We start from the raw sequence: 27,869 nt of genomic DNA, 5'->3' as shown, positions 1-27,869 counted from the left end.
ATAATTGTTAAAAAAAGTTGTTGATGCTTTTGCAAATGCTAGAAAAGTCTGCTTTTTTAGTTTAGTTTAGTTTACTTTTTTTTTCTTTTTTCTTTTTTCTACCTGTCAGTGGAAGCATTGAATCAGGAAGTTGTTGTCCACTTTACTAAAAAACCATCAACTGAGATTTTTTTTTTTCCCTTTCCCCCTTTTGTCAGCTAAATTAGCTTTGATATGATCAAATGGGTAAATTTTTTTGGCTGAAATAGCCAGCCATTGCCAAACAAGGCCAAATTCTGTCTTTCAATTGAACTGTTCTCAGGAATTCTATAGCAGACTAAAAAAGCCAGTGTTATGCCACAGCCCTTCTGTGTCCATAATCGTTGTCTGGATGAACAATATATGACAGAGTGGGTAACACTGATTAAGATTCCAATTAAGAAAACTGAGATGCTTTTATTTCTATGAACTCCCCATACAGAATGGTATGAGTGTGACAATTTTGCTAGCGAAAAATTTACTCTCATCAAACTAACACACTTAGGAAAAGTTGGTTGAACTAATCCATTTTTTTTTTTTTTTATTTTTTATCGAACTTGTATCAGTAGATTGGCAGTCACATGACCTAGCATAGGGGAGTTGACAATTCATTCTTTTAATATGCTTTTTATTTGGAGTGATATATTTTTTTTTTTTTTGCAATTTAGTCCTGTTACCATTTTGTTACGAAGATTTATCCAGCAATTAAGAGAGGATTGCTGGAGAGAGAGATTCTTGATCATATTTCCCTTAATTTTAGTACAACTTGCCTTGCCAAGTCAACTCCTCCAAACCTATCCAGTTATTTTACTGTCAGAACCAAGATTATAGTAGATGTATTATCATTAATAGCTCATCTTCAGTTCTCATATGCACATCAATCCTTTGCTACTACTTTCTCAGAAGAACAGAGAAAGTAAAAAAAACAAAGAAGTTTGAGAATAAAGACAGAGAAATGGAGCTTCAACACTTCAGCCATGAGCATCCATTAATCTTTACAGAAGAGTATGGCAAGGACTATGTGGACGACGACAATGACAATGAGGTTCAATGCAAGGGGTGTCTGCTACTCATATCTGGGAATCCTTCTGACGATCATGGAGTGCAATTTTTACCTGCACAAATCATGTGTAGAACTGTCTTGACAAATCAACCACCCCTTCCACCCCGAACACCCTCTTACCCTTTCTTGGATTCCTCAAGAACCTCTCTTGTTTCACAGATGCCATTTCTGTAAAGCATATTGGATTGGCTTTGCATACAGCTGTTCAGTCTGCAATTTTGACAACGATATAATATGTGCTCAAAAGCCGCAAATTATCAAACATACAAGTCACAAACACCCGATGACACCTCTGCTGAGGACAATGTTGTTCTCTTGTGATGCTTGTGGCCTCGAACATGAAGACATGTCTTATCTATGCCACACTTGCCAATTCTGGATCCACGAGAGTTGTGCTTCATTGCCAAACACCGTCAAACACTTTGATCATGATCACCCTCTCACGCTTTGCTACTCTTTTCCTCGGGAGTTTGACAACTTCGTGTTTTGTTGTGACATTTGCTCCGAATACCTCGACAAAGCTTGCTGGATTTATTCTTGTGTTGGATGCAGATGCTATGGCCACTTGAACTGTGCAATTGCTGCAACTGCAGCATCACAAGAAGAGCAATTTCGGTTGGTTTGGCCTCGGCCCCTTCTGTTTTGTTTTCTGATTTAATGCTCTTTGTTGCTTCTCTTTGTTCTTATAATTATATTATTGAAATACTTTTGTCTATTGATTCAACTGGTTTGGCAAATAAAAGTTGCTGCCTTCGACAACTGTGAAAAGAATTGTTTTTGTTGTTGAGAAAGTTCATGTGGGGTTTGGTATTTTTTTTTTTCTTTTTCTGACTTCGATTTCCTATTTTAAAAAAACTTTACGATCCTTAATAGAGAAATGATTTCTTCTATCTCGAATTCTTGTTTTAGGGATCAGGAGGCAGAGATGGAACTTCAAGATATTGAGATCAGTCCTATTCCCTTTCCAGTGACTAATGAATCTGTTAATCTGATTGCCTACTTTCTCAACTTGGGGTGAAGCAAGAGAACAACAGAGCTCAACCATAGTAATCATGAGCATCCACTAGTCCTTTTCGACAAAGTTGTGCCCAGTTACCCGCAGAGGTGACACAACCATTGTTGGAATTGTTGGAAAATTCTGGATAAAACCAGAATTTTTTCCTAACTTTGGTCTATTATTTAGGTGGGACCCGAGCGTCGTTTATCGCGGGTCAAAGTGGTTACGCGTTCTATGCCGCGTTGTGATTCATGTAGTATATTTGGTTGCTCAAAACCATTACCGAGTGAGTGGGAAATTGAAGCCAAAGTATGCTTCATAGAAATAGAGTTTTGGTAAAAAATCCTTAAAAGTTTGAATAAGGCTTGCCCTACATTGATTTGGTGGGAAGTTTTGAATGGTTTTATAAGGCATGAGATTGAAACTTGGGGTGTGCCCCAATGGGTACCCAAGTGTTTTAGAGGAGGAGGTTATGGGCAAAATGGGCTAGACCCATTTAACCCAAAAATCACCCCACACGCGCGCTGCCGTCCAACAGGCGGGTTGGGCCTGAGCGCAGGTACGTGGTGTGTGGTTGGGCTTGTTCGGCCTAATACCTATCTTTTTGGGTAAAAAATATTTGAATTTTATTTTATTTTTTAGTAAAATAAAATCCAGAATTCAAATTAATTCTGGAAATAAACTGGTTCGGTTTTACTATACACCCAAACAAGGCCCTTCCCGTTTTTTATCTATTTGAATTTTTGAATAGATTCAAATCTGTTTAAATTCAAAACCAATCATACCTGTTCAAACAAGTTTGCGACAGCCCTCATTTGATGTTTACAGATTCAGAAAATTCGTACTTTACCTCGGCAAATTTATTCTTCATTTTGCTACATTTAATTTTTGTGAGAAAGAGTATAAACACTTAATGTGTTCGTTAGGCAAACAATTTGTAGTCCTGCTATTGTTTGTAGTTGATCATTTCATCCTGGGAGATAGACGTCCACATTCAGAAAACACCATGGAAATGATGAATCTGTCTTAAGGGTACAGTGCCAAACACTGGACTTGATCAGATATTTATTAGAACAAATTAATCAAGTAAATTGTTTAATTTATTATTATGTTTTATGTGTTTATTAAATCAAATTTTAATTTTATTTTTGTAATAAAATAAAATCTGTTTTTATTTATTTATTTATTTAATTTTATTTCTAGTTTAATTTTTGTAATCAAATAAATTCTCTCATTTTCGTTACTTCTTTATATTCTTGTTGTTGTTTAGTACACAATAGAATTTAATCTATTTAAATACAGTGAAGATTGTCCAATGACCATTACACCCAAAACACCTGCTCACTCTCCTCACACAAGACCCTTCTGGTTTTGGGGTCTTCAGGTGTGGAACTTGTCCATTTCTTTGCAATGGATTCACCTACAAGTGTACCACTTGCACATTCAACCTCAATGCCACGTGTGGTTCCTTACTGGGCGCTATCAGACACGAAGCTCACAAATCACCACCTCCTACCCGAAAATTTTCCTTGGGCGTGCAATGCTTGTCATGTATGCTCTCCTCTGTTGACATTTGGATGTGAAACTTGCGGTTTCAACCTGCACATCCGTTGTGCTTTGTTGCTGCGTACAATTAGGCACAGATATGACGAACACCCTTATATTCTAAACTATGTTCCGGTGAAAGACCATCTGGCTGAGTATTACTGTGAAGTTTGCTGTTACAAACTAAACCCGAAAAACTGGTTCTATCACTGTGATGAATGTGACCAATGTATTCATTGTGAGTGCATTATTAGTCTTCATGATGAACTTTCAAATATCAAGTTTGGAGGAACCATTGAAGCTGATTGCCACTTGCACCTTGTCACTTTTGTTCAAAAAGAGACTGATGATAGTAGCTGTCAAATAATCAGATCAGCCAGGGTCCTCTTGGCTTTGAATGTACCCAGTGTGATTTCAACCTGCACCCAGAATTTGCTTTGAAGTAAACATTAAGGTATGATTTGGCAATTTTTTTTTTAATTGGTTTTGTCTTTCTTTATTTTTTTTAGCAATAAGTAATTGTTTTAAAAAAATGATTTTTTTTCATGGTACTATATATTATTGGACAAATTACCCTAAGCAGTAAATTTATTACAATCATGGAAAATATTATAATTATAATTATTAATTTTTATAAAGTTTATCACTTTTTTGTAATTATTTTTTAAAATTTATATTTATTTGAAATTATCCCTATATTATTTGGTTCAAGTTTTGATTTTTTGGTGATAAAAATATGTTTAATGAAATTATTTAGTGAGAAAGAGAAATTAATTTTTTAAAGGATTTTTTTAATTGTACTCCCACTGTTGGACCGTTGTCGCTAAAAAAGTCACCAATGCCTAAAAATTCAATGGAAAAGTTTTCGGCAGTGGCCAACAGTGATAGTGGTGGTGGTGATGATACGGATATATAGGTCGATTAGGTAGACAAATTGGTACACATAGACAAATAGTAAAATGATACGTGAATAGATAGGTGACATGAATAATAAAGGGATTTTTTTTAAGGTCCCTGGTATTAATAGTTTATAGCATAAAAGATACTCAATATTTTTATAATGTCTAAGGTCCCTTAATATCGATCTAGAGAATTTCCCTGGACAAATCATAGAGAAAATTTCAAATTTATCTAGACACATCATAGAGAAAATTTTACACATCACCCACACCAAATTTCTCTAGGTACATCGCAGAGAAATTTTACATATCTCCAACACCAAATTTCTCCAGACACATCACAGAGAAAATTTTACACATCACTAACACCAAATTTAACACCAAATTTCTCTGGGTCTATCCAGAGAAAATTGTGAAGTGAAGCATAAGCAATTTATAGCAATCACCCAGTAAGTAATCAACAAATATGGATTCACATAGAGCACAAAGATGTTACAAATACTTGTTTCTTAGTCAACATGGGTCCATCACAAACTCCAACCACAATGCGATCCCTAGCCAATTCCGCTGGTTTTTGTAAGTACCAACTTAATTAGATACATGTTCAAAGATATATATATATACACAAAGAGAGAGAGATAGAGAACTTTGAGAAAAAGGCGGTGACTGTTGTGTAATCGATCGAAGGTGCCTCCGATTGCGACGGATCCAAATGTATCTGGCGGCGAAATTTTGGAATTTGCTGCAGATTCATTCGAAATCGCCATTGAAATAGGTAAAGAGAGATTGCGAAAGAGAAAAGGAAGAAAAACAAATACGAAAATTGCGTGGATTTTGATGATGATGTTGCAATTTCCCAACAAAATCGAAAAAGTAGGATTGATTTCGAAGCAACTACTCAACTAAAGCCCCGTTGTTGCGTTGGGAAGATGCCAAGGTACAGTGAACCTGGACCAAAATAAATTATAATCATTGATAAGAGAGTAGTTAATGGAGGAGAGAGAAGAGCAGCGGGAGAGAGAGACAGCGAGTGTGAGAAATATCAAATTTCTCTGTGATAGATGGTTGTAGGTTTAGAGACTTTAGATATGAAAAAATAATATTGTGAATCTCTTCCATTATTAAAAATGGGAAAATGACCTTAGACTAATTTTCCCAATAATAAACACATAGATACCGTAAAATGGTTTTTTAAATTATAATTGTCCTTTTGGTCCCAAAAAATAGCATGACCAAATGGGCAAATTTTTTTGGGCTGAAATAGGTAGCCATTGCCAAACAGGGCCCAAATCTATATTCAATTGGACTGTTGTTCAGATTCTCAGGAATTCCAGCAGACTAAACAAGCATTAGTGTTATGCAGCAGCCGTTTTGTGTCCATAACCATTGTTTGGGTGAATAATATGAGTGGATAACACTGACTAGAATTCCAATCAAGAAAAATGAGATACTTCTATTTCTATTAACTCTACCCATTTTGATGATGGGAATATGAAAAATGATAGTCATACAGAATGATGTGTGTATGACAATTTTGCTAGTTTTTATAAAATTAGAAATTGACATACGCGATGCGTGTATTTGTTATATATTGTGTTATTCAAGTAGTAAGAGTTTACTTTATTAGACTCAAATTTCAAGGTTCGAGTCTTACTCCTCCCATCTATCTAATTATTTTGTTTTAAATTGAAAAATAGACACTTAGAAGCATAAGAGGAGAGGCTTTAGACCACCACAAAAGATACACTTTATAATAGTATAGATTTATTATAGTCTAACAATGTACTTTGGGGACATTAAACACTTCTCACAAATTTCAAAACATTTTAAGAGTTTACAAACCCAAAACATCTATAACATTGAATTATGTAAAAATTTCAGAGTGTAAGAATCTAGAAGAGACATCGATGGTTGTAAATGTTTTGGAATAGAGGAAAAAAGATAACTGGGGAGAGAGAATCCTTTACCTTTCAACAAATTCAAAATCCAAAGAGAGACTAAATTTTTCTCAGCTTTCTTTTTCTTTACCTTTTCTCTCGACTAATCCACGATACCAACATATCACTAAGGTCATGTTTGTTTAGGCGGACTGAATTAGCATTCCCATGACTAATAGTCTTAGAATTACAAATCCGTTGGATTATATATCCTATTTTAACTAATAGTCAAGTTTAAAATAATTAGTCCGTACTTCAATTGTTTAACCAAACATCGGATTAATAATTTTATTGAACTATTAGTCCAATCCCAAACTCATGTCCACCTAAACAAACATGGCCTAAAATGATTGATTCAATCAAATTCAACAACCCTTAGTCTACTCAAGTAGGCCAGGAAAAAAGTAAAATTTTGAACACAACTCTTATTCATATCAATCTAAACAGAAACAGTTGCCAATTTTGCAATTTTTTGAAGGAACTGGGTTTCTTCCAAAAGTGATCAGTTTTGGAAGCAGAAAAGCAAGGATGGACAGTTGGAAATTAATTAAAGGAGAACAAAGGTAAGAGAATAAAGAACAAAAGCATATCTTTATAGGCAAGGGTGAATAAGCCCTTCTTGAGCTTTTTCTCTACTGCTTTTGCTTTTCTTTAATCTCTCCACTACAGTGCTTTAGCTCTCTTCAAAGTTCTTTTTCAACATCACTTGCTTTTCCTTCATATTAGCTCTGCCTGTGATTAAAGAAAAATAAGAACTGTCAACACTGGGCAAAAGCAAGTGATACTTTTTCTTTTTTTTTTAAATTTTGGGTACATCGGAAACTAAAAAGCAAGTGATACTGTTCAAATAAAAAGACTATATAACCCTCACCTCAAACCCTATTAATCTTCAATTTTTTGGAGGGAAGGGCAATTAGGTAGTTGCATCATTTGCCACAATAACATACATGAAAGAGAGAGAATCTAGAAAAGCCAAAATGCAGGAAATGTCAGTAGTCCAAAAGACTATGTTTGTCCTCTTGAGTGGGGTATCATATGTTGTACTAAAGATTGGAATTTTAGGTATAAGCCACTTGTTTTTCTATTAGTTCTGTTTGACACCAACTAAAAAGCCTTTTCTTGGCTAAAATGGCTGGCTTTTAAGCCCATGCCAAACAAGACTCTAAAACTAATGGTCCTAGTTTGGAGTAAATATTCGGTGATCTGAGGCCAAATATTTACTTCGATCTAGGACCCAGGCTCGATCACATAGAAAATCTGGGATCCAAGCTCCAACCTTGTTGGTAATCTTGGGACAGCTCCTCGGGATGGGGGAATGGTGGGACCTCAGGCCCTATGTGGCCGAGCATGACTAGCCTGAAACAAAAACTTAATGTGGTGATTATGGAACATCGAATTATCTCCCCCCAGCTAGAGTTAATGCGTATAAACAAAGCAAATGGCCTTCCCCATTGCTCTCTCCTTCTGGATGCTTTCCAGTGGTGGTTCCACTTCCAGCTTATCGCTTAAAAATCTTTACCGATTCCTTAATAATCTTTAATGATTCCTTCATCTTTTTTAAGTTTAAAAAAAGAAAAAAATTTCCTTCATCTTTTTTGTTTTTAATATTAAAATATGTTTCACAGTAAAGAGTCTACAGTCTAACAAAGGGCCACAACCTTATAGCAGCAACACAACATACAAGAGCTACATAAAGCTAGTGGAGAAGTCAGTGAATACCTTCATCTTTATGCCCAAGCACTTTGAGAGATCATCTAGCTGAGTCGTTGAAACCCATTTAACTGTCACCCAGAAGCTCATCTTCTTCAACCTCGAAATTGCAAGAGCCTCGAGAGAAGTGGCAGCTTCATGAGATTCTGCAATCAGAGAAAAGACATTTCCTTAGTGCAATTCTTCACAAGGTAAGAATTCATGGCCTTCATATAGTCAACTAAAGGAAATAAAGATTTTCAAAAAATTCAAAGCTTGTTTAGCTCTTTCTTTATTTTGACTCTTTACATCTCAAGCATTGTCTATCCTCTAATTTCTGATGAAATTACCGTGCTTCGTACAGATAGCCAAGACTGAAATCTCCTATACCCAAAGTCCGTATACCTGAAGCTTTTGGTGTTCCTGCACTAGCTCAAAACAAATATACACAAATACCAGAGTTTCACAAAGTTTAGCAAAAAAAAAGCTAGTACAAGGGCATTTATCGCCCAACCATGGATCCACATGTAACAAAAAACCAGCAAGATGACTATAAACTGAAGGACACGCACCCGAAGCTCGGAGAGCGCTGGCCACATGGAGGGATGCGTGGAGGAGGTGGATGGATTAGCAGCGACAGGGCTACAAGCACTTATGATCTTGTTGAACAGATGCATTATCTATATGTTCGAGTTGTTAAAGCCAAAGATCTTCCCCCAAACACTGTAACTGGAAGCTGTGATCCATATGTAGTAGTGAAACTTGGGAATTTTAAAGGGAAAACTCAACGCTTTGAGAAGAAAACGAACCCCCAGTGGAACGAAGTTTTCGCATTCTCAAAAGAGAAGAGTCACTCTTCTGATCTTGAAGTTTTTGTCAGAGATAGAGAGCTGGTGGGCAGAGATGATATTATAGGGAAGGTGACTTTCGACATGAATGAAGTGCCAACAAGGGTTCCACCAGATAGCCCTTTGGCACCTCAATGGTATAGACTAGAGCACCGGAAAGGTGAGACCAAGGTGAAAGGAGAAATTATGCTAGCAGTTTGGTTGGGTACACAAGCCGATGAAGCTTTCCCAGAGGCATGGCATTCAGATGCTGCTTCAGTTGAGGGCGAGGGCATTTTCAGCGTCAGATCAAAGGTTTATGTTTCGCCTAAACTTTGGTACCTCAGAGTCAATGTAATTGAAGCCCATGATGTAGTATCACATGACAAAAGTCAGCACCCACAGGTTTCAGTGAAGGCTCAAGTTGGAAACCAGATGCTGAAAACAAAGTTATGCCCAACCAGAACAACCAGTCCATTCTGGAATGAAGATCTAATCTTTGTTGCTGCTGAACCTTTTGAAGAAGATTTGGTGCTTCAGGTTGAAAACCATTTTAGTGCTTCAAAACATGAACTTGTGGGGAAAAAAAGCTTGCCGCTGACCATCTTTGAGAAGAGATTGGATCACAGGCCAGTACATTCTCGATGGTTTAACCTCGAAAAATTTGGGTTTGGTGCATTGGAGGGAGATAAGAGGCACGAGCACAAGTTTTCAACCAGGATTCATCTCAGAGCCTGTCTTGAAGGTGCTTACCATGTACTAGATGAATCAACTATGTATGTAAGTGACACAAGGCCCACTGCTCGGCAGCTATGGAAGCATCCTATTGGAATCCTTGAAGTGGGTATTCTAAGTGCACAAGGACTTCAGCCAATGAAGAAGCCAAAGGATGGCCAAGGAACCACAGATGCTTATTGTGTGGCCAAGTATGGACAAAAGTGGGTAAGAACCAGAACAATTCTTGAAAGCTTTAGCCCAAAATGGAATGAGCAATATACTTGGGAGGTTTATGACCCTTGCACGGTGATCACATTGGGAGTTTTCGACAACTGCCACTTGGGGGGAAGCGAGAAATCGGCAGCTGCCAGGGACTCGAGAATCGGAAAGGTAAGAATCCGACTATCTACCTTGGAAACAGATCGAATTTATACACATTCTTACCCACTTCTTGTTCTACAATCATCTGGACTGAAGAAGATGGGAGAACTCCAATTGGCCTTTAGGTTCACTTGCTTGTCTTTGGCAAATATAATATACCTCTATGGACACCCTTTACTCCCAAAGATGCACTATCTCCATCCTTTCACTGTAAGCCAATTAGACTTTTTGAGATATCAGGCCATGAACATTGTAGCAGTAAGGCTTGCCCGCGCCGAGCCTCCACTAAGGAAAGAAGTCGTGGAATACATGCTCGATGTGGATTCCCACATGTGGAGCATGAGAAGAAGCAAAGCCAACTTCTTTCGAATTGTTTCGCTATTTTCGGGTGTAATCTCTACGAGCAAATGGCTTGGTGAAGTTTGTCACTGGAAGAACCCAGCCACTTCAATTCTAGTCCACGTCCTACTTTTCATATTGATTTGCTACCCTGAGTTGATACTCCCAACGATATTCCTTTACATGTTTCTGATTGGGCTATGGAATTTTCGGTTCCGGCCAAAGCATCCACCACACATGGATATCAAACTTTCATGTGCTGAAGCAGTTCACCCTGATGAAATGGATGAAGAGTTCGACACGTTCCCTACATCAAAACTTCCTGATGTAGTACGGATGAGGTATGATAGGCTTCGAAGTGTTGCTGGGAGAATTCAAACTGTGGTAGGAGACATTGCAACACAGGGGGAAAGATTTCATGCTCTACTTGGCTGGAGAGATCCTAGAGCGAGCAGTCTCTTCATAGTCTTCTGCCTTTGTGCAGCACTGGCACTTTATGTTACACCCTTTAAGATAGTGGTTTTGGTTGCTGGCTTATATTTACTACGACACCCGAGATTTCGAAGCAAAATGCCCTCAGTTTCCAGCAATTTCTTCAGGAGATTGCCGGCTCGAGCTGATAGCATGCTATGAATGGAGTCTGTATACCAATTCTAATTTTGTGTCTTTAAACATCTTGTTCCTATGTATTGATATGGATTATGGGTTTTCTGGTATTTAAATTCCTAATTTTGTCTTTCATTGAAATGAAAATGTAGCACTTCATTTCACTGTAAATGCCCTTTACAGAAAGAGTTTTTATGGCAATTACATAAACTTTGAACTACAAAAACACAAAATATCGCATCCGACTACTTGAATTGAAATTTTCAGTAATCAATAGTAGAAAAACAGAATTTCATTGAAATCATCAATAATGCCCTTTAAAAAAAAACCCAAAAGAAAAAACAAAAAGATTCACCATGCCAATACGATTACTCCATACTATCATATATTGAAAAAACATGAAATTTTAATATATAGTAAAAGGTACAATTTTTAAATATTTCCAATCATGAATTTTTGCTTTCAAAAATTGCCAAGCAAATGAAATAAAATTCAGCTGAGCAGTAAACATCAATACATGGAATCAAGATCAAATCCATATGCTTAAGTTCATCAGTATCAGTGACACTAAAATAGAATTTCATTGAAATCATCAATAATGCCCTCAAAAAAAAAAAACACACACACACACACACATTCATACATCGAAAAAATTGAATTTTTCACATATAATGCTAAAAATGGGCAATGCAAAATTAGAGTTATGTGAATTGAAATCTGAAAATACAAACCCAAAATTTGATTTAACAAAAGGCAATAAACAGTAAACAAATATAGCTGTGATTCACCACGAAGTAGATACCTGTATCACTCTCAATCGTAAAAAATAATGAATCAATCAAAGAGATTTTCGAGTAAGAACTCAATCGTGAGAAGATTATTCATCTCTACCTCAACTGTAAAAGTTCCAAAACCAGTTCACCATTCTCTCTCTCTGTAGAGAGAAAACACTCCCATTTATGGGCTTTCCTATAATTGGGCTGGGCCAAGCCAAGATTTGAGCCAGGCTAGCAATAAGAACTGAAAGCCCAGGCTAACATGCCTACTATTGGGGTGATTCTATTTGCACCAAAATAGTAACTCAGTACACTTAATTAAAAATTTTAAAATTTTAATTTTAGAATTTTTATTAATAAATCTCATTTGGAAGTGTTATAACTCAAGACGTTCATGAATGAATTTTTTAACTCATTTAGTCCCATGTATGTATAGTTTTATTCCATAAAATCCTTTTTCTTGATTTACATTATTTTCTTGGACACTTATGCCCTTATATTTAATTTTGATATCCTTATAAATTTTTTTTGAACGGTTAACAATTTTATGATGTGAACATTCATATTTTAAAATTCACATTGGTAGGAATTTAAAACTGGCTCGTGGGCGGGCCCGGCCCGTTGACATTGTGAATATTCACATTGGCATGTTAACATTCACATTAATAGGCGTGTAAAATTGGCCCGCGGCCCGGGGCGAGCCCGGTCCAGCCCGTTGACAATGTGAATATTCACATGACATGTTAACATTCACATTGATAAGAGTACAAAAATTGGCCCGCGGCCTATGGGCGGCCAAAGCCCGCCCGCCGCCCGGGGCGGGCCCGGCCCGGCCCGTTGACAATGTGAATATTCACATTGACATGTTAACATTCACACTGATAGGAGTGTAAAATTAGCCCACACCTCGTGGCTGCTCGAAACCCGTCCACGGCCCGTGGGTGGCCCGGGGCGGGCCCGGCCCAGCTTGTTGACAATATGAATATTTACATTGACATGTTAACATTCACATTGATAAGAGTATAAAATTGGCCAGCGGCCTAGGGCGGGCCCAACCCAGCCCGTTGACAATGTGAATATTCACATTGACATGTTAACATTCACATTGATAAGCGTGTAAAATTGGCCCGCAGCCCGTGGGCGGCCCGAAGCTCGAGGCTGGCTTGGCCGACCCGTGACAATGTGAATATTCACATTGACATGTTAATATTAACATTGATAGGAGTGTAAAATTTGCCCGTTGCCCGAAGCTTGCCCGCAGCCCGGGATAGGCCTGGCCCGGCCCGTTGACAATGTGAATATTCACATTGACATGTTAAAATACACATTGATAGGAATGTAGAATTGGCCCGCGGCCCGTGGGCTGCCCGAAGCCGGCCTACGGCCCGGGGCAGGCTTGTTTCGGTCCGGGCCCGAGCATATCCGAGACCCTAGGTTAGGGCCTAGGTTATCACTTTGAAGCCTGGCCCCGCCCATCGGCCCGTTTAGGGCCCATTTAAGGCTCGGTCTGAGGCCCAACCCGCGCTGAGGCGCAATGTATTTTATTTTTGGAAAATAATAAAATTTTGGTAGAAAAAATTAAAAAGAATTAAAAAAAAATTGTCAGGCCCGCCCAAGCCTGACCTAAGCTCGAGGCTAGGCCCAAGCCTATCGGCCCAACCCGTGGCTCAATCCATTGCCCAATCCAAAGCCCGAATACCCTTGTGCTAGGGCTATGGCTTGGGCCTAATTTTTTTGCTCGTGAGCCTGTCCGGCCCGGGAAAGACTCGTTTGGGCCCAGGCTCAAGCCTAGTCCGAGACCCTAGGCTAGGGCCTGGGCCATCACTTTGAAGCCCGGCCCCGCCTATCGGCCCGGTTAAGGCCCATTCAAGGCTCGGTCCGAGGCCCGGCCCGCGCGCGAGGCCTAGTGTCTTTTTTTATGGAAAATAATAAAATTTTGGTAGAAAAAATTAAAAAGAATTTAAAAAAAATTAGCCAGGACCGCCCGAGGCCGCCCACGGGCCGTGGGCGGGTTTCGGGCAGCCACGAGGCACGGGCTAATTTTACACTTCTATTAATGTGAATGTTAACATGTCAATGCGAATATTCACATTGTCAACGGGCCGGGCCCGCCCTGGGCTGCTGGCCAATTTTATACTATTTTCAATATGAATGTTAACATGTCAATATGAATATTCATAATGTTAACAAGCCAGGCCGGGCCCGTCCCGGGCCGCCCGCGGGCCGTGAGTGGGTTTTGGGCAGCCACGAGGCGCGGGCTAATTTTACACTCCTATCAATGTGAATGTTAACATGTCAATGTGAATATTCACATTGTCAACGGGCCGGGCCGGGCCGGGCCCGCCCGTTCCGTGGCGCGGGCTTTTGGCCGCTCATGGGCCGCGGACCAATTTTATACTCTTATCAATGTGAATGTTAACATGCCAATGTGAATATTCACATTGTTAACGGGCCTGACCGGGCCCGCGCCAGGCCGCTCATGGGCCGCGAGCAGGTTTCGCGTCGCCACGGGATGCGGGCCAATTTTACACTCCTATTAATGTAAATGTTAACATGTCAATGTGAATATTCACATTGTCAATGGGCTGGGCCCGCCTCGGCCTGACTTGAATTTTTCCAGGCACCCATGAGGATCGACATGGGCCTGGCCCCTTCACATTGACGATATGAACATTCACATTGATGGTGTGAACATTCACATTAAGGGTATTTTGGTAATTATGTCACCCATAGGACTTATTGAAACATAAGAAAATAATGTGAACTAAATGGAATATAAGTAGATGAAAAGGGTATTTTGGTCTTCTTATCTCAAATAGGACCTAATGGAATAGTAAAAAAGAATATGGGTTGGATGGAATAAAACTCTTAGAAAGTGGATTTATCAAAAAAACTCCCTTTAATTTTTATTATATCCTAATATAAATTTATTAATAAGGACAATACATATTAAATTGTAAAATAATTTTTTTTTTCTCATAGTACGCCCTAATTATTTATACATAATTTTCATATTCAAGTTTTCTTCATTTTCTTTCTCAAGTTTCAATCAGTGTGTTTGGTTTCAATTTTTTGAAAATTGATTTTTTTTTTTTTGTGTTTTATTTTTTTTAAGTGAATTATTTTTAAAATTTTAAGCAATTTTTTTTTTTACTTTTTTTGATTCACCTTATTTAGATGTATCTAAAAAGTAAAATATTTATAAAAAAATTAATAAATACACAAGAATACGAAAAATGTATTGAATTCTAGTGTTTTTTTGTTTTTGTTTTTGTATTTATTGAATTTTCTAAATATTTTTTTTACAAATATTATACTTTTTAAGTGTATTTATGTAAGGTGTATCTAAAAAAATTTTTAAAAAAATTGCTTGGAATATTAAAAAAAAAATCAATAAAAATAAAAAAAAACACAAAAAACAACAAATTTTAATTTTCTAAAAAATGAATCTTGAAAATAGGAACCAAACAAGCTGAATTATTTCCTCTTTATCTTCATTCTCATTCAAAAACTCGAATCTTGTCCGATTGCAACACAACATAGAATATAAAAAGATAAAAATAAGAACCCTAGAGAGAGTCACATAAGAGGGACACAAAAAAAAAAAAACAAAAACAAAAACAAAAAACAAAAACTGAACAAATAAACAAGTTCAATGCGAAGAACACACCCGAGTTTATCTTCGTCTATATTTGGATATATAGTCCTATATAAAGGACTCTATTCCTAGGTCATTACAGAGATGAGTTTTGGGAATGTTTTGCTTGTGGAAACATCGAATGAGGTTTCATTTAGAATAGTTTTTTTTTTCTTTTTAGAACTTGAAACACGTTTGTTAGATTATATTATTCAAATCGATCATCAAGTGGTGAAGTCATCAGGGAAAAATGACAAGGCGATTTGATGATTTGAATATTGAAACCTCAAGGAAAAGCACTGAAGTACTGTTATTGAAGGATCAACTAAAGAAGAAAAAAAATAAAATTACAGAAATGAATGACTTAGGTGTAACACAAATTATGGTTTTATTTTGAAGGTTATTTGTAAAAAAATATAAAGTATACAAGGAGTAAATTATAACTTTAAATAATTTAATAAAAGAATAATAAGAAATTGGGCTTACTAATGATTTTTTGAGGGCAAATAGATTACCCCTACTATTGGGACCTAACCCTAGTCGGACATCTGAGGCCCAAGTTCATCTAACTCAGCCTACCCATACTTATTCATATTTTTTTTTTAAAAGGGGTAAATTACAAATAAAATAAAATAAAAAATAAAATCTAGAGTTCGAACCTTAGAATAAAATAAATTTTTTATTTTTTATTTTATCAATTTAAATCCTAATTTTTTGATTTGTTTTTAATATAAGCTATCTGCCTATTTTTATTAAGTAAAATTAAAAAAAAATGGTATTTTAGTTATTAAAACCAATGTAAGTGTATATAATTTTTTTAAAAATACTATTTTTTGTTGAGTTTAATGATTGAAATACATTGACAAAATTAAAAATTAGGGTTTATTTTTTTATAAGGGTTAAACCTTTCTTTTCTTTTTTTTCTTTCTTCATAATTTTCCAAAAAGAATGTAAAATAAGCACAAAAATGTTATATATTTGGGCTATAAGAATATATGCTTTTAATAACTGCATTTGTGTTAAAAACTTATCAATGATGTGCTTATATGCTTGTTTACTTATTTATTTTGACTAGAAGTTTTATAGATAATAAAAAATACATATTTATTTTTTTCAGACTAGGCCACACAATCTTCATCCCAAGCTTGACCCAAAAAATATAATCGGATCAGATATAACCCTAGCCCTTATATGCCAAGCCCAAGAACTAAAAATAATGGGCCTTCTGGTCCAGCTTTAATGGGCTATAGGCAGATGTCCGACCCAACTTGCAAGCTTTTTGTTCATTTCAGATTATGCTTTTGTTTGGCCCAAAACCCCAGTTTAGATTGAACTCATATACTTTAGACGGATGAAAAGGGTTTGTTTGGAAAATTCTTTTTTAGAATAAATTTATTACTAAAATATCTGATGCTTTTAAAAAAAAAAAAAAAAAAAAAAAAAAAAAGTGTTTTTTGTTATTGGGAAGGTTTAGAAAGAGTTTTTTTTTTAGGTCCTAGACTAGAATGACATAAAAAAAAGTAAAAAATAAATTAAATATTTTTACAAAAAACAAGAAATTTAAAAGTAAAAAATAAATTAAATATTTTTACAAAAACCAAAAATTTGAAAATATGTTAATTTTGTAGTGCTTTTCAAACAAGATGGGTCCTATTAAAAAAGTTATCCCCCTCACTGTTAGCTAAATAAGTTGAATTCGAACTGCCAAAATATTTTGGCTTAAATAGACAAAAAATGGCTTTTAAAATAATAGACTAACAATTTAGCCACATAATTTTGTATAATATTATTTTTATTTTTTATTTTTGTCAGTGTCGCATCTTTTGACCCAAAAAAAAAAAAAAAAAAAACACTTCTTGTATTGGCCTAGTTTGTGATAATCATTGACTAAAAATGACATATACATAAAAAAATTATACGTGCACCATAATACATATATATAATCAATTGTTTGAGATGAATGAGAAAAATATGGTGCATAAATAGTGATGATTTCAATTTAATAAAATATTAGACATTAACAGACAATGATTATTGGTAAAGTTTTTAAATTTGTAAGCATTACACAACTTTATGTATTTGTTGATACCAATTGGGCACTTTATAATATGATATTGATGAAATAAGGTAGCACTTTTTTCTTTTCTTTTTTCTTTTCTCTTGGAGAAAATTGGCATAAGTAAAGGCTATTAAAGTCAGACATTGATAAAATTCCAATTGGGCACTTTATAATATGTTATTAATGCATAAATAAGGTAGCAATTTTTTTCTTTTTCTTGGAGAAAATTGGCACAAGTAAGGGCTATTACAGTCAGACATTGATAAAATTGTCACGTACTTCTTTTTATTTTTTAAAATTTTATTTATGGATTTTATATAAAAATATTAATATATTTAAAATTTAAATAATAAGAAGAAGAAAGTGATTTTTGTTGAATTTAGTACCAACCACCAACTATGTCTAAACATTTTTCAACTCTTGGACTTCTCCATATAAGCATTTTCTATATAAACATTACCTAACCATTTTAATTTTAAAAGTAAATTTAATTCACTATTTCTACTATTCAAACTTTTATGCATGTGCATATACATAACATCACTCTTAAATATAAAAATATATATATTGGAGAAGTTATTGTAGCAGCACCACAAAGTACAAACAATCAAAACAATGTGAATCACCATCAAATGTTTATAGTATGAAAAATGCAACTCTTCTGTGTAGAGATTCATTCACCAAAATGATGTGCCTGTGGTAATTTTAATATGAAGAAGTATTTTACTGAGTTTTTTTTATTTAAAGTCATAGATCTACAATTCTACATCATTTTATCCATAAATTTTGTAGTATATAACTTCAATTTGTATATATCATTTCTCCTACAGTTAATTTTTAGACCAAAACTGCCAAAAAAAAGTCCAATACAAAAACTAGTTAGTCAGTTTCAAGAAATTGTCATCTAATAGCATGTGCAAGGCCAGGTGGGCAATTGACTCTCAACACCAAGGCCTCTACTTTGCCTCTAGATCCAAACAAGTCTTTGTCCTTTTTTCTCTCTCTCTCTCTCTCTCTCTCTCTCTCTCTCAAGCACATCCACATTTTAGAAAAATAAAAAACACTTGAAACCTCCTCCTCCTATTTCCAATTTCTTCTTCTTTTCCAACCCCCCAAACTCCATTTCTCAGTCAGAAATGACTGCCACATTATTCCCTTAAATTTCTTAATTCAACAAGAGAGAGAGAGAGAGAGAGAGAGAGAGAGAGAGAGATTTACTTTAATGTTATAATCTTAATCTATTTATGTTTAGTCTATTTCTATACATCTATCTTGAAAAGGAAAATAAGAGAAACCATAATGTTGAGGAGGAAGTAGTTATACTAGAAGATATATATCTATATATATAAAGGTAGCTAGGGTTTTTCTTTCCCTCTTTCTTTGTTTTTTCAATTTTTTTTTCCTCTTAATCTTGTCGTGGCCGTGCCATCCAGAGGGAGCTGAGAGCTCGAAGGCGATGGAAGTACTCGGCGATTGCCAAAAAACACCTTGCGGCTTGGCGGGTCGTCAGTAGTTGGTGCAGCCGATGAATTGTTTGGTGCCTCAAATTATCAGCCTGTAAGTACACAAAACACTTGGATGTGTTACAAATTCATTCATGTGATGCAACTTGACAGCAGAAGATAAAATGGGGGACATTTTAGTCATTTACTTAGTTTTCATTGCTCCATATCAACACTCGTGTCGATGATTAGTGAAACCCTCCTATAAAATCGTGAGAATTTCTACCGACATAGAAAAAAAATTACAATTGTAGCAAAACTATAAAACGTGAAACTCTGGTAGGGAAAGGTGTTAAATAATTAAGTGGCCTAAAGAATATAAGAAACATGAAAGTGAAATGTACAATTTTCTTCATTTGACCCTTCTAGGTAGAAATTTGAGCACATAGGAATTTACCAACGAATTGATTTTCTTCTTCTGCAGTATGTTTGACATGAAATTAAGAAAAGAAAATGATGAAGTTCATGAAAAACATCCCATGTTAATGCCGTGACTATGAAGGATTTAGACCTAATTGACAATTATCAAATTATGATACTTATTTAATAACAATGATAAAATAAAGAAGTTTTCCTAAGCAAATAAAGTTTGGATTGTGTAAGGAAGAGCTTTCTCACGTGTATATGACAAAATTGTCCTTTTATCTTATTATTCTGGATTAAATATATTATTGATTTTAAAAATATACGTTTTGTATTATTTTAGTCTTTAACATTTTAATTTAGTCCTTAATATATGAAATTTATATTTAATTTGGGCGGATATTTTTGACACCATAATTTAACACATCAACTAGAAAAAAAACACAAAAAAAAAAAAAAAAAAAAATATCCAAAATATCCTTGCTTCTATCTATCAATTTATATATGAGATCAAAATGACATAAAATACATGTCATTATATATATAGCTAAATTTGTTAATTTATATAATAATGCCCTAATTGAACCCTAGCACATATCAAAATAGTAACTCATGTGTAGCTTGATAACTTAGACATGGAACATCTAGTGAGTCAACTCATGCCCTCACCGAGTCTTTATATTCACACTATTACAAGATGAGATTAGTAGAACAACTGTTAATTAAGATGGCCATGCTCTTCTTAATATGGGTGGTCAAAAATGAAGTAATGTTTGTCTTTTAAAGTCAAACGGTTATGAAACTTAATTAATGACCATGACATAACCCCACACATGGGCCTAAAGAAGATCTCTACGACGTGGATATTTTATGGGGTCCATCCATTTTTATGTATTGATTTGTGTGCAATGATGGATCTAGGTTGCGGAGCAACGGTCGTACTTTTAAAATTTTTAAAAGTAGTACTTATTATATTAATTTTTTAAAATAATTTGAAATTATAAATATTCATATTTCTAAATATACTTTTATACTTCTAAAACTATAATAATATTAAATTCTCAATTTTATTTAAAAGTATTAATATGAAATATAAATTCAATCTATAAATACACTACAAAATATGTTGATTCAACCTCAACCATTTTATGTATGCATTTGGTGCGGGATACCTTGTGTATGTATATGAGCTGTGAGGAAGAGAGTAGGTGATCAGTTTGGAGAGTAGGTTTCCCAACCCTGGGCAGGACCAGATTCTTGTCCTTGATGGGCCCAGCCCAGTTTCCCAAATTAAGAGAAATTATCCCATGTGTTCGAAATACAGTGTACCTAACTTAGGCCTGGTTTCAGAACTTATTTTTAATCAAAATATATATATATATATATATATATTATTACAAGTTATCCAATTATTCTTTCTATTTTTTTTTTACATCTTTTCGTACAAAATTAAAAAATATTTAAAAAATCAATTCCCAAATATCTCCTAAATATAAGTGTAAAACAATTATATTAAATAATAATAATAATAAGGGTACTGTTATGGTGTGCAACCCCTTAAGGTTGCACACTATATGCAACCAACACAAAAGGTGTAAGTGGAAGGTGTAAATATAAAACAGGACAGCAAACAGAAAGACGTAAGTGTGATGTATAATTTGCACAATTAAGAAAAGTCCTAATAATAATAATAATGTGAGCCGCTATGCTCCATACCCATAAAATATTTCTCCCAAAATGCAATAAATGCATTACATATTGCACACATGGCTGTTATTAATTGATATTTTGAAAGATTTATGTAGCGTTAATCAAGTGGTGTTCCTCATCAATGATTAGCAACAAAAAAAAAATAATTATGAATTATCATTAATCTACTTTTATTAAGTAGTTGGGACACAAGAAATAATTCATTGCTGTGTTTTACAATTTTTCATTTACTGAAAATATCACAATAATAGGGGTATATGTAATTGCGTACCTGTCTAACAAAACCTTCAAGAGTAGAGAGTTTGCTCATGGCAATGGCCATCTGGCCCATATAGTTGGCCATGTTAGGAGGGCATGAGCTCAGAGAATCAGAAGCAATGGTGTCTGATAGAGATTGATTCAGAGCTTCAAGCCCTTGAGACAGTGCTTCTTCAGCTTCCTGCGTCGACTGTTGTAATCCACAGATACCCATTATCTGTTGCTCCGTCAATGGCTCCACTTGATTCACAATTATCTAACACATAACACCACATTTGGCTCAATCTTTAATGTTGTAAAAAAAAATTATAGTCATATTTTAAATTACAGTATTAGGATTGGCTCTTCCTAGTGTTTTATTTTTCATTTAAGAAATCTGAAGGGCAAGATTCTTAATTCCTACTTCTTTGACCTAAACAAGTTCGTTATGTAAGATAATCTAAACAAAGATAGGTGATAGTCTTATCCATATTGGCCAATTGATATGATCATAAGTTGGTTGATATCAGAAAGTATCTGTTGATATAATAGTAAATATTAGTGTCAAAAGTTTGTATAGCCCGATACTTAAAAAACTTTGATTAGGCATTGATATGCTACACATGTACATGCATATATATAGTGTCTTCTTGAAACATGGTTATGCCTTTCGGTAAAGTAGTGTTATACAAATAGAACAATTATATAAACAATTTTTTTACCAGCAAAAAAACCTTACAGATGACTCATGTTTTGCGAAATATCACTGTCACATTATTCTTGTCATGAATTTTGTATAAAAATTCTTGTCATTTTCCTGTTGAGTAGGGTGCAGATGGCTAGAATCGGGTTTGGTTATTAATTCATTTACTAAAAACAAATGGACGAGATGAACATAAGAACAAGAGAGTTTGTTTTCATTCAATGAGAGAGAGAAGAGATAAAAAGACAGAGAAAGTAGAGAGCCGTGCAAGAAAATATGCCCTCTCTTTCTGTCTCACACAATAAGTCTGAGAGAACACAAAATTTGTAGTAACAGACATGGCTTTACGGCCTTGTTTGGAATAATACCTAACTCTACCTTATAATGGAAAGCCCTCTCGATTTATTTCGTCATTCTTTGATGTTCATTTTGACATATTCTTTTCAAGTGTGCCATGCTATTAACTGTTATATATATATATATGAAAAATGTTTGGGGGCCCTAATTCTGTGGCTCAAATGTGACTCAAATGGCCAAAGCGACGTCGTTTTGGCCATTTTGATGTTGTTTTGTACTCAAAACGACGTCGTTTTGGCCATTTGAGCCACAGAATTTGGGCCCTCTACCATTGCTCTATATATATATATTTCACCTCCTCGAATATCTCTTGATATCTCTACATAGCTCATCAAAATTATCATTTTCTTCCTCAGTCATTTACATAACAACAAATTTTTTATAAAAAATGTCCAAAAACTAACGTGCATCCATCGGATCCATTTGAGTGTTATTCATTTCTATTTGAGAATATAAATAAAAAAAATTATCTCTTTTTTTAGCTTCAAATTTTAAATAACTTGGTTGTTAACAATTATCTTATATATTGTATATGAGAACAAACAATAAATTTTGTATTTTATTATATTAAAATTTTAAAAATTATATATGTATATTATATAAATATAAATATACTCAGTAAATATAATCGGAAGTAAAACCATCCTTGTCCCATTTTCTCGTCAAGGCAAGGAAAATCTTTCCAAAGCGAGGTGGGAAATATGGGTTGAAGCAGTACTTAAAAAATTATTATCCCTATTTATATGTTTTTAACTCACTTATAAAATTGTAAGAATTTTTTTTTTTTTTTTTTTTTGAACTAAAATTTTGTAAGAAGTTTGTCCACAGATTTTCTGATCACATCTAGCTAGGTAGTTTTTTTTATTTTTTGTTTCCTTTACATAAACCTCAAATTTTAATTAAACAAATACATTAAAAAAACAACAACAACAAATTCATTCTAAAGTAAGTCCATCTTAGCTAGGGTTAGCTTAGTTTTGTACCTTCACTTTTATCTTCTTCACCTTCTATCTTCTAGTGTATTTTTTAAAGAGAAAAGTTAAAGATCATAAAATTTTTTTCGTGAAAGAATTATGATTATTGGATTATCTTGATTAGAGTGTGGTGCTTTATTCTAAATATAATTCAAAAGTCACAAAACTTTCATAATTTTTTTCATAAAAAATTCTTCATGATACCTATTATTGCTGTTTTTTAAATACAGTAGAGCTATTAAGGCTAATTCTTTATATCCTATTATAATGTTTCTTGACATCTTTTGTTTTGTCGTTTGCACTTAACCTTTAGTGTTTGCTTCATATTTTTGATGGTCTGTAAAATTTATTATCAAAACAGTTATGAAACCAGGTAGGGTTTGGAACTTTGGATACCTTGATGACCTCGGATGGCCGGAACCCCCCCATCCACATGAAGCATCGTTCAGCTGGAGTCTTCCACAGGCCTGAAACAAGATGAAACACGTCGGACTTGGCGATCATGCTTTTCAGGTTCATCATCTCATCAAAGTGTGCTAAGCAATTGTCCACGAATAGCCTAAGCTCGTTCTCCGGTATGTGCTCTTGTACCGCTGCTCGGAGCTCGCACATTAGCCGATGGTGTTCCTCTAGCCACCTAGTGTACTCGATGTCGAACATGGCAGCATCTATAAAAACATGGAAGAGATCTTAGCAATGTTAGATTCACTCATGCACACAAAACATAAAAACACATATATATTAAGATTTTATAGTTTGGATGCATATAAAATTGTATCGTTTATATCACGATACCCTTATTTAAAATGATGAGTTAGATGCACTTAAAATTAAGTAATTAAATTATTAGTAGTGTAGAGGTTCAAAGAATACCTGAGCTTATGTTGTTAATGACTGGAAGGCCTTGGTCACCTCCTAGAACAGCACCTCCCCCAAAAAACACACCCTAAAGGAAAACCCAAAGTTTTTAAGAGCATGTTTTTTAATGATAAAATTAATAAAATAGTTGAAGTGACATTCTTTCAATCATTGTCATTAATTAGTTGAAAGAGAGCAATCTCACTTGAGTTCTAGCCCTTTGTAGTTCTTGTTCAAGTTGCGTAAGCTTGATCCTACTTGACTCTAGCTGCTGAACATAAGCCTGCAATAACAAAACAAACAAAGTAATGAAATCTTCAAAATAATAATATGAACGGCATGAGATCTTCTGTCTCTAATTCTTTGAGTTCTCCGTTTCTAAAACACTCATAGACTAAGGATGGCTTGAATAATCAGTCACCCAACTTTTTATTTAGGAGATCTGAGGTTTGACACTCCTCTAGTTTGCCCGGTTAGAGATAGAGAGATTCGAGAACGGACATGAACACAAGCAAGCAAGCAAGAAGACCAATAATGAATAATACCTTTTTCCTAAGCCTGCTTTTCCTAGCTGCCTCCCTATTCTGAGCAAGTCTCCTCAATGTCTGCTCAAAAATGAAGAACAAATATAAATTAATAAATATATACTCATATGAATAGATTACCATAATAAAGAAAACCAAAGAAGATTAGATACCTTGGGGTCTGGTGTTTTGGGTCCTTCTTGCTCAGAACTTGATGTTGGACCTTTGCGGTTTCCTTCACGCTGCCACAACAATGAAAGCAACAAAAACAAAATCATACTTTAAAACAAAAACAAAAACGAAAAGTAAACACACAAATCTCAGTTTACAAAAACAAGCTATTGAATTATATATATTTATTAAGTCTTACCTTGATAGCTTTGGCTGGTGCTTCAGGTCCACCAGTGGCAACAACATTTTTTTGGTTAGACAACTCCCTGGCTGGCTCAGATGGTCTCTTTGGACCATTGTTAGTTTGTTGAGATGAAACTAATCCAACACTTGCCTACCAAATACAAAACAAACCCATTAAAAATTTATATAAAATAATAATAATAATAATAGTGAATGGAGTTAGTATTACGAGCTAAAAATGAATAAAAATGAAGCATTAACAGTTGGATTTTGATACCTTGGTTGATGATGGCTCTACATGCATAGGCTGAGAAGGGAAAATATTCAAAGTTGGTGGCCTCATCCCAGAATTCTCTGCACAGATGAATCCTCAGAAACCATAAAAGAGAGAGAGAGAGAGAGAGAGAGAGAGAGAGAGAGAATCTTTTGTTTTACAGATATAATGATAATTCAAAGATAGCCCAAGTGAGAGAAGATGAGAGAGGGATTGCTATTTGCTACCCTTTTCAGTACAATCAGAATTTGACAGAAAATTGCCGATCAGATTTTTTATTTTATTTTAAATAAAGTAATTCAAGAAAATGAAAAAAAGACTGTTAAAAGTCATGGTCTAGACTCTAAACTCCAGAAACGAATTATATCACAAAGGGCAGAACAAAGAAAAAAAAACGTTTTCTTGAAATTTTAAATTTTTTCCTTCTGCAACGATCTGGTCAAAGAAAGGACGCCACACAGAGTTAATCTGCTCCAAACCAACATAATTTTCTCATGACCCAAACAACCGATTTCTGAATGAATCTCAACTCAACAAAAATAAAATCATAAAACGAAAAAAAAATAAAAAAACTCACGTCTTGGTTCTTGAACAGTTGAGTGGTCTTGGCCATCAAGATACATAAAGATAGCCTGATCCAACTCACCCAAATCATAAGCTCCATGATCTTTGCTTCTGCTCAGCCAGACCCAACAAACACAAACCAAAAAATCAAATAAAATTACAAAAAGAATTGTTATCAAAAATGGGTTTTTTGAGAATCTACTTTATTTTTTTGAAAAGAATTACATGAAGTTGCTGGGAATGGTGGATGATGATGAAGATGATTGCATCATTCCATAAGAAATATGAGGATGAGGATGAAGATGATGATGATCTTGGAGTTGTTGCTGATGAGTTTGATGTAGTAGTAGTTGTTGTTGTTGGTGTAGTTGGTTTTGTTGGTCTGCTAGTACTTGGGTTGAGCTTGAGTGGTTAGTATTGCCTTTATTGGAAGCCATGAAAGAAACAAGCTTGCTTTCTTGATGATGATCAGCTGCTTCTTCAACAACGCCACCTCTTGAGAAACCCATTAATGATGAAACAAACTTGTAGCTCTTTTTTCAACTCTGACCATCATCTTCTGATCCTCACCATCAATACATAGATGGGTCTAGAGAGATAGTCGGTTATAATTTCACAGAGAGAGAGAGAGAAAGAGAGAGAATTGAATACAAAAGAAGCAAAAGACAAATTCTTTTTTAAGCTCCCTCTTTCTCTCTCTAAAGGACCGGACGATCCACTTTCTGTAATCCCAAAATTCATATAAAGCGGTCGATATGCAGTTCAACTCTCTGTCTCTTTCTCTCTCTCTCTCTCTCTCTCTCCCTCTCTCTCTCTATAAATATATATCTATAAATATATATATTATATAAATAAAATGGTTTCACTCGGTGAAACCACCGAAGAAATGAAGAAAGCGGTTTCTAAGGATAGAAAACCACCCACGGGGTCTATGAAACCGCTTTTATGGCTTCCTTGTCGGACCAGCTTATTCTTTGTCAGTGAAATGACGCAAATGACCTTCTTCATTCTCAAGTTTTACTGTTTGACTATTTCGTGCTCCTTTTTCACTCACACGTGCACGAGTAAGACAAGGAGCATTTTTCTTTGATCATTTATTGATTTTTTTTTTTTTTTAAATTTGAAAAAAGAGTGCCTAAGAAAAAAATTAAGGCTCTGTTTGGTTGTGAATTCAAAATGTAATTCCACATGTGTATTTCAGTATGATGTTTGGTTGTGTGTTTGGAATTAACTTTCCAAACTTCTGCAGAGAGCTCTGTATTACAGCCGCATTTTTTGTTCAAATTTTGGCCAGGGGAAGACCACGCGGACGTCCTTAGGGACTACCGCCCGGACGTCCATGGGGACATCCACCTGGATGTCCTTTGCTGTACAGGATTTTTTTTTTTTTTTTTTTTTTTTTTTTTTTTTTTTTTTGCAATTGATTTATATAATTGGAAAAAAAAAATTTCTGAAATTTTTTTAATTTTTAATGTGCTTTAAAATAATTTTGAGTTGTATATTTAGTTATGAGTTGTAAATTTTTGTATCACATATCAAATATCACATCAACAATTCCCCACTCAAATCAAACATCTTTTTCAAAATTATTTTCAAAACTCTTTACCAAACAAATTTTCTACACTCAAATCATAATTTTACAACACACAAATTCAAAATACAATTCATACTCTCAAATCACATTTACAAAATACAACCAAACGTAACCTAAAAGTGCATCGAAATCACCAATCCTTCACATATTCGCACGCTAACATATGTGAAGGATTTGTGAAAATCGATGATTGAATTTTTTTCATAATTATAATAATTTTTTTTTCTTTTCTTTCATTTTAATTTTGATTATACATTTATACCTTTTAAAGAATGGAAAATTGATAATCAACTTAAAAACTCCACACCTTAAAATTTTGCCATCCAAACTAAAGATACAAAAAAATAAGAAAATTGTATAGAAAA

General features: G+C 34.7%; 2 protein-coding genes, 2 long non-coding RNA genes and 1 pseudogene across 4 annotated transcripts; 2 read left to right on the top strand and 3 right to left on the bottom strand.

Moving 5' to 3' along the window:
* The first annotated feature begins 1,052 nt into the window (after positions 1-1,052).
* On the top strand, positions 1,053-4,135 carry LOC114307668 (uncharacterized; annotated as a pseudogene).
* A 602-nt stretch (positions 4,136-4,737) lies between these two features.
* On the bottom strand, positions 4,738-5,877 carry LOC145800952 (uncharacterized). The gene is made up of 2 exons (XR_014341584.1): positions 5,426-5,877; positions 4,738-5,264 (listed from the first exon to the last, which is right to left on the bottom strand). It is a non-coding gene; the product is annotated as an uncharacterized LOC145800952 (long non-coding RNA).
* A 578-nt stretch (positions 5,878-6,455) lies between these two features.
* LOC114307702 (uncharacterized) lies at positions 6,456-8,858 on the bottom strand. Its single transcript, XR_014341583.1, has 5 exons — positions 8,721-8,858; positions 8,499-8,571; positions 8,179-8,315; positions 6,801-7,191; positions 6,456-6,586 (listed from the first exon to the last, which is right to left on the bottom strand). It is a non-coding gene; the product is annotated as an uncharacterized LOC114307702 (long non-coding RNA).
* FTIP1 (C2 calcium/lipid-binding plant phosphoribosyltransferase family protein) lies at positions 8,221-11,159 on the top strand. The gene is made up of 2 exons (XM_028253102.2): positions 8,221-8,360; positions 8,513-11,159. The coding sequence occupies exon 2, from the start codon at positions 8,664-8,666 to the stop codon at positions 11,043-11,045; it is 2,382 nt and encodes a 793-aa protein (XP_028108903.2). The 5' UTR covers positions 8,221-8,360; positions 8,513-8,663; the 3' UTR covers positions 11,046-11,159.
* Positions 11,160-18,703: 7,544 nt separating this feature from the next.
* On the bottom strand, positions 18,704-26,734 carry TGA10 (bZIP transcription factor family protein). Its single transcript, XM_028253103.2, has 11 exons — positions 26,136-26,734; positions 25,924-26,021; positions 25,350-25,426; positions 25,089-25,223; positions 24,892-24,960; positions 24,740-24,799; positions 24,400-24,477; positions 24,210-24,282; positions 23,733-24,004; positions 21,337-21,579; positions 18,704-19,045 (listed from the first exon to the last, which is right to left on the bottom strand). The coding sequence occupies exons 1-11, from the start codon at positions 26,417-26,419 to the stop codon at positions 18,896-18,898; spliced, it is 1,539 nt and encodes a 512-aa protein (XP_028108904.1). The 5' UTR covers positions 26,420-26,734; the 3' UTR covers positions 18,704-18,895.
* Between the last annotated feature and the right edge of the window lie 1,135 nt (positions 26,735-27,869).

The sequence above is a fragment of the Camellia sinensis genome, chromosome 10 (assembly GCF_055761805.1).
Source record: "Camellia sinensis isolate YWXY chromosome 10, ASM5576180v1, whole genome shotgun sequence".
In the NCBI taxonomy this organism is placed as follows: domain Eukaryota; kingdom Viridiplantae; phylum Streptophyta; class Magnoliopsida; order Ericales; family Theaceae; genus Camellia; species Camellia sinensis.
Note: the sequence above shows the minus strand (reverse complement) of the source record. Positions and strands in the feature narration are given on the sequence as shown.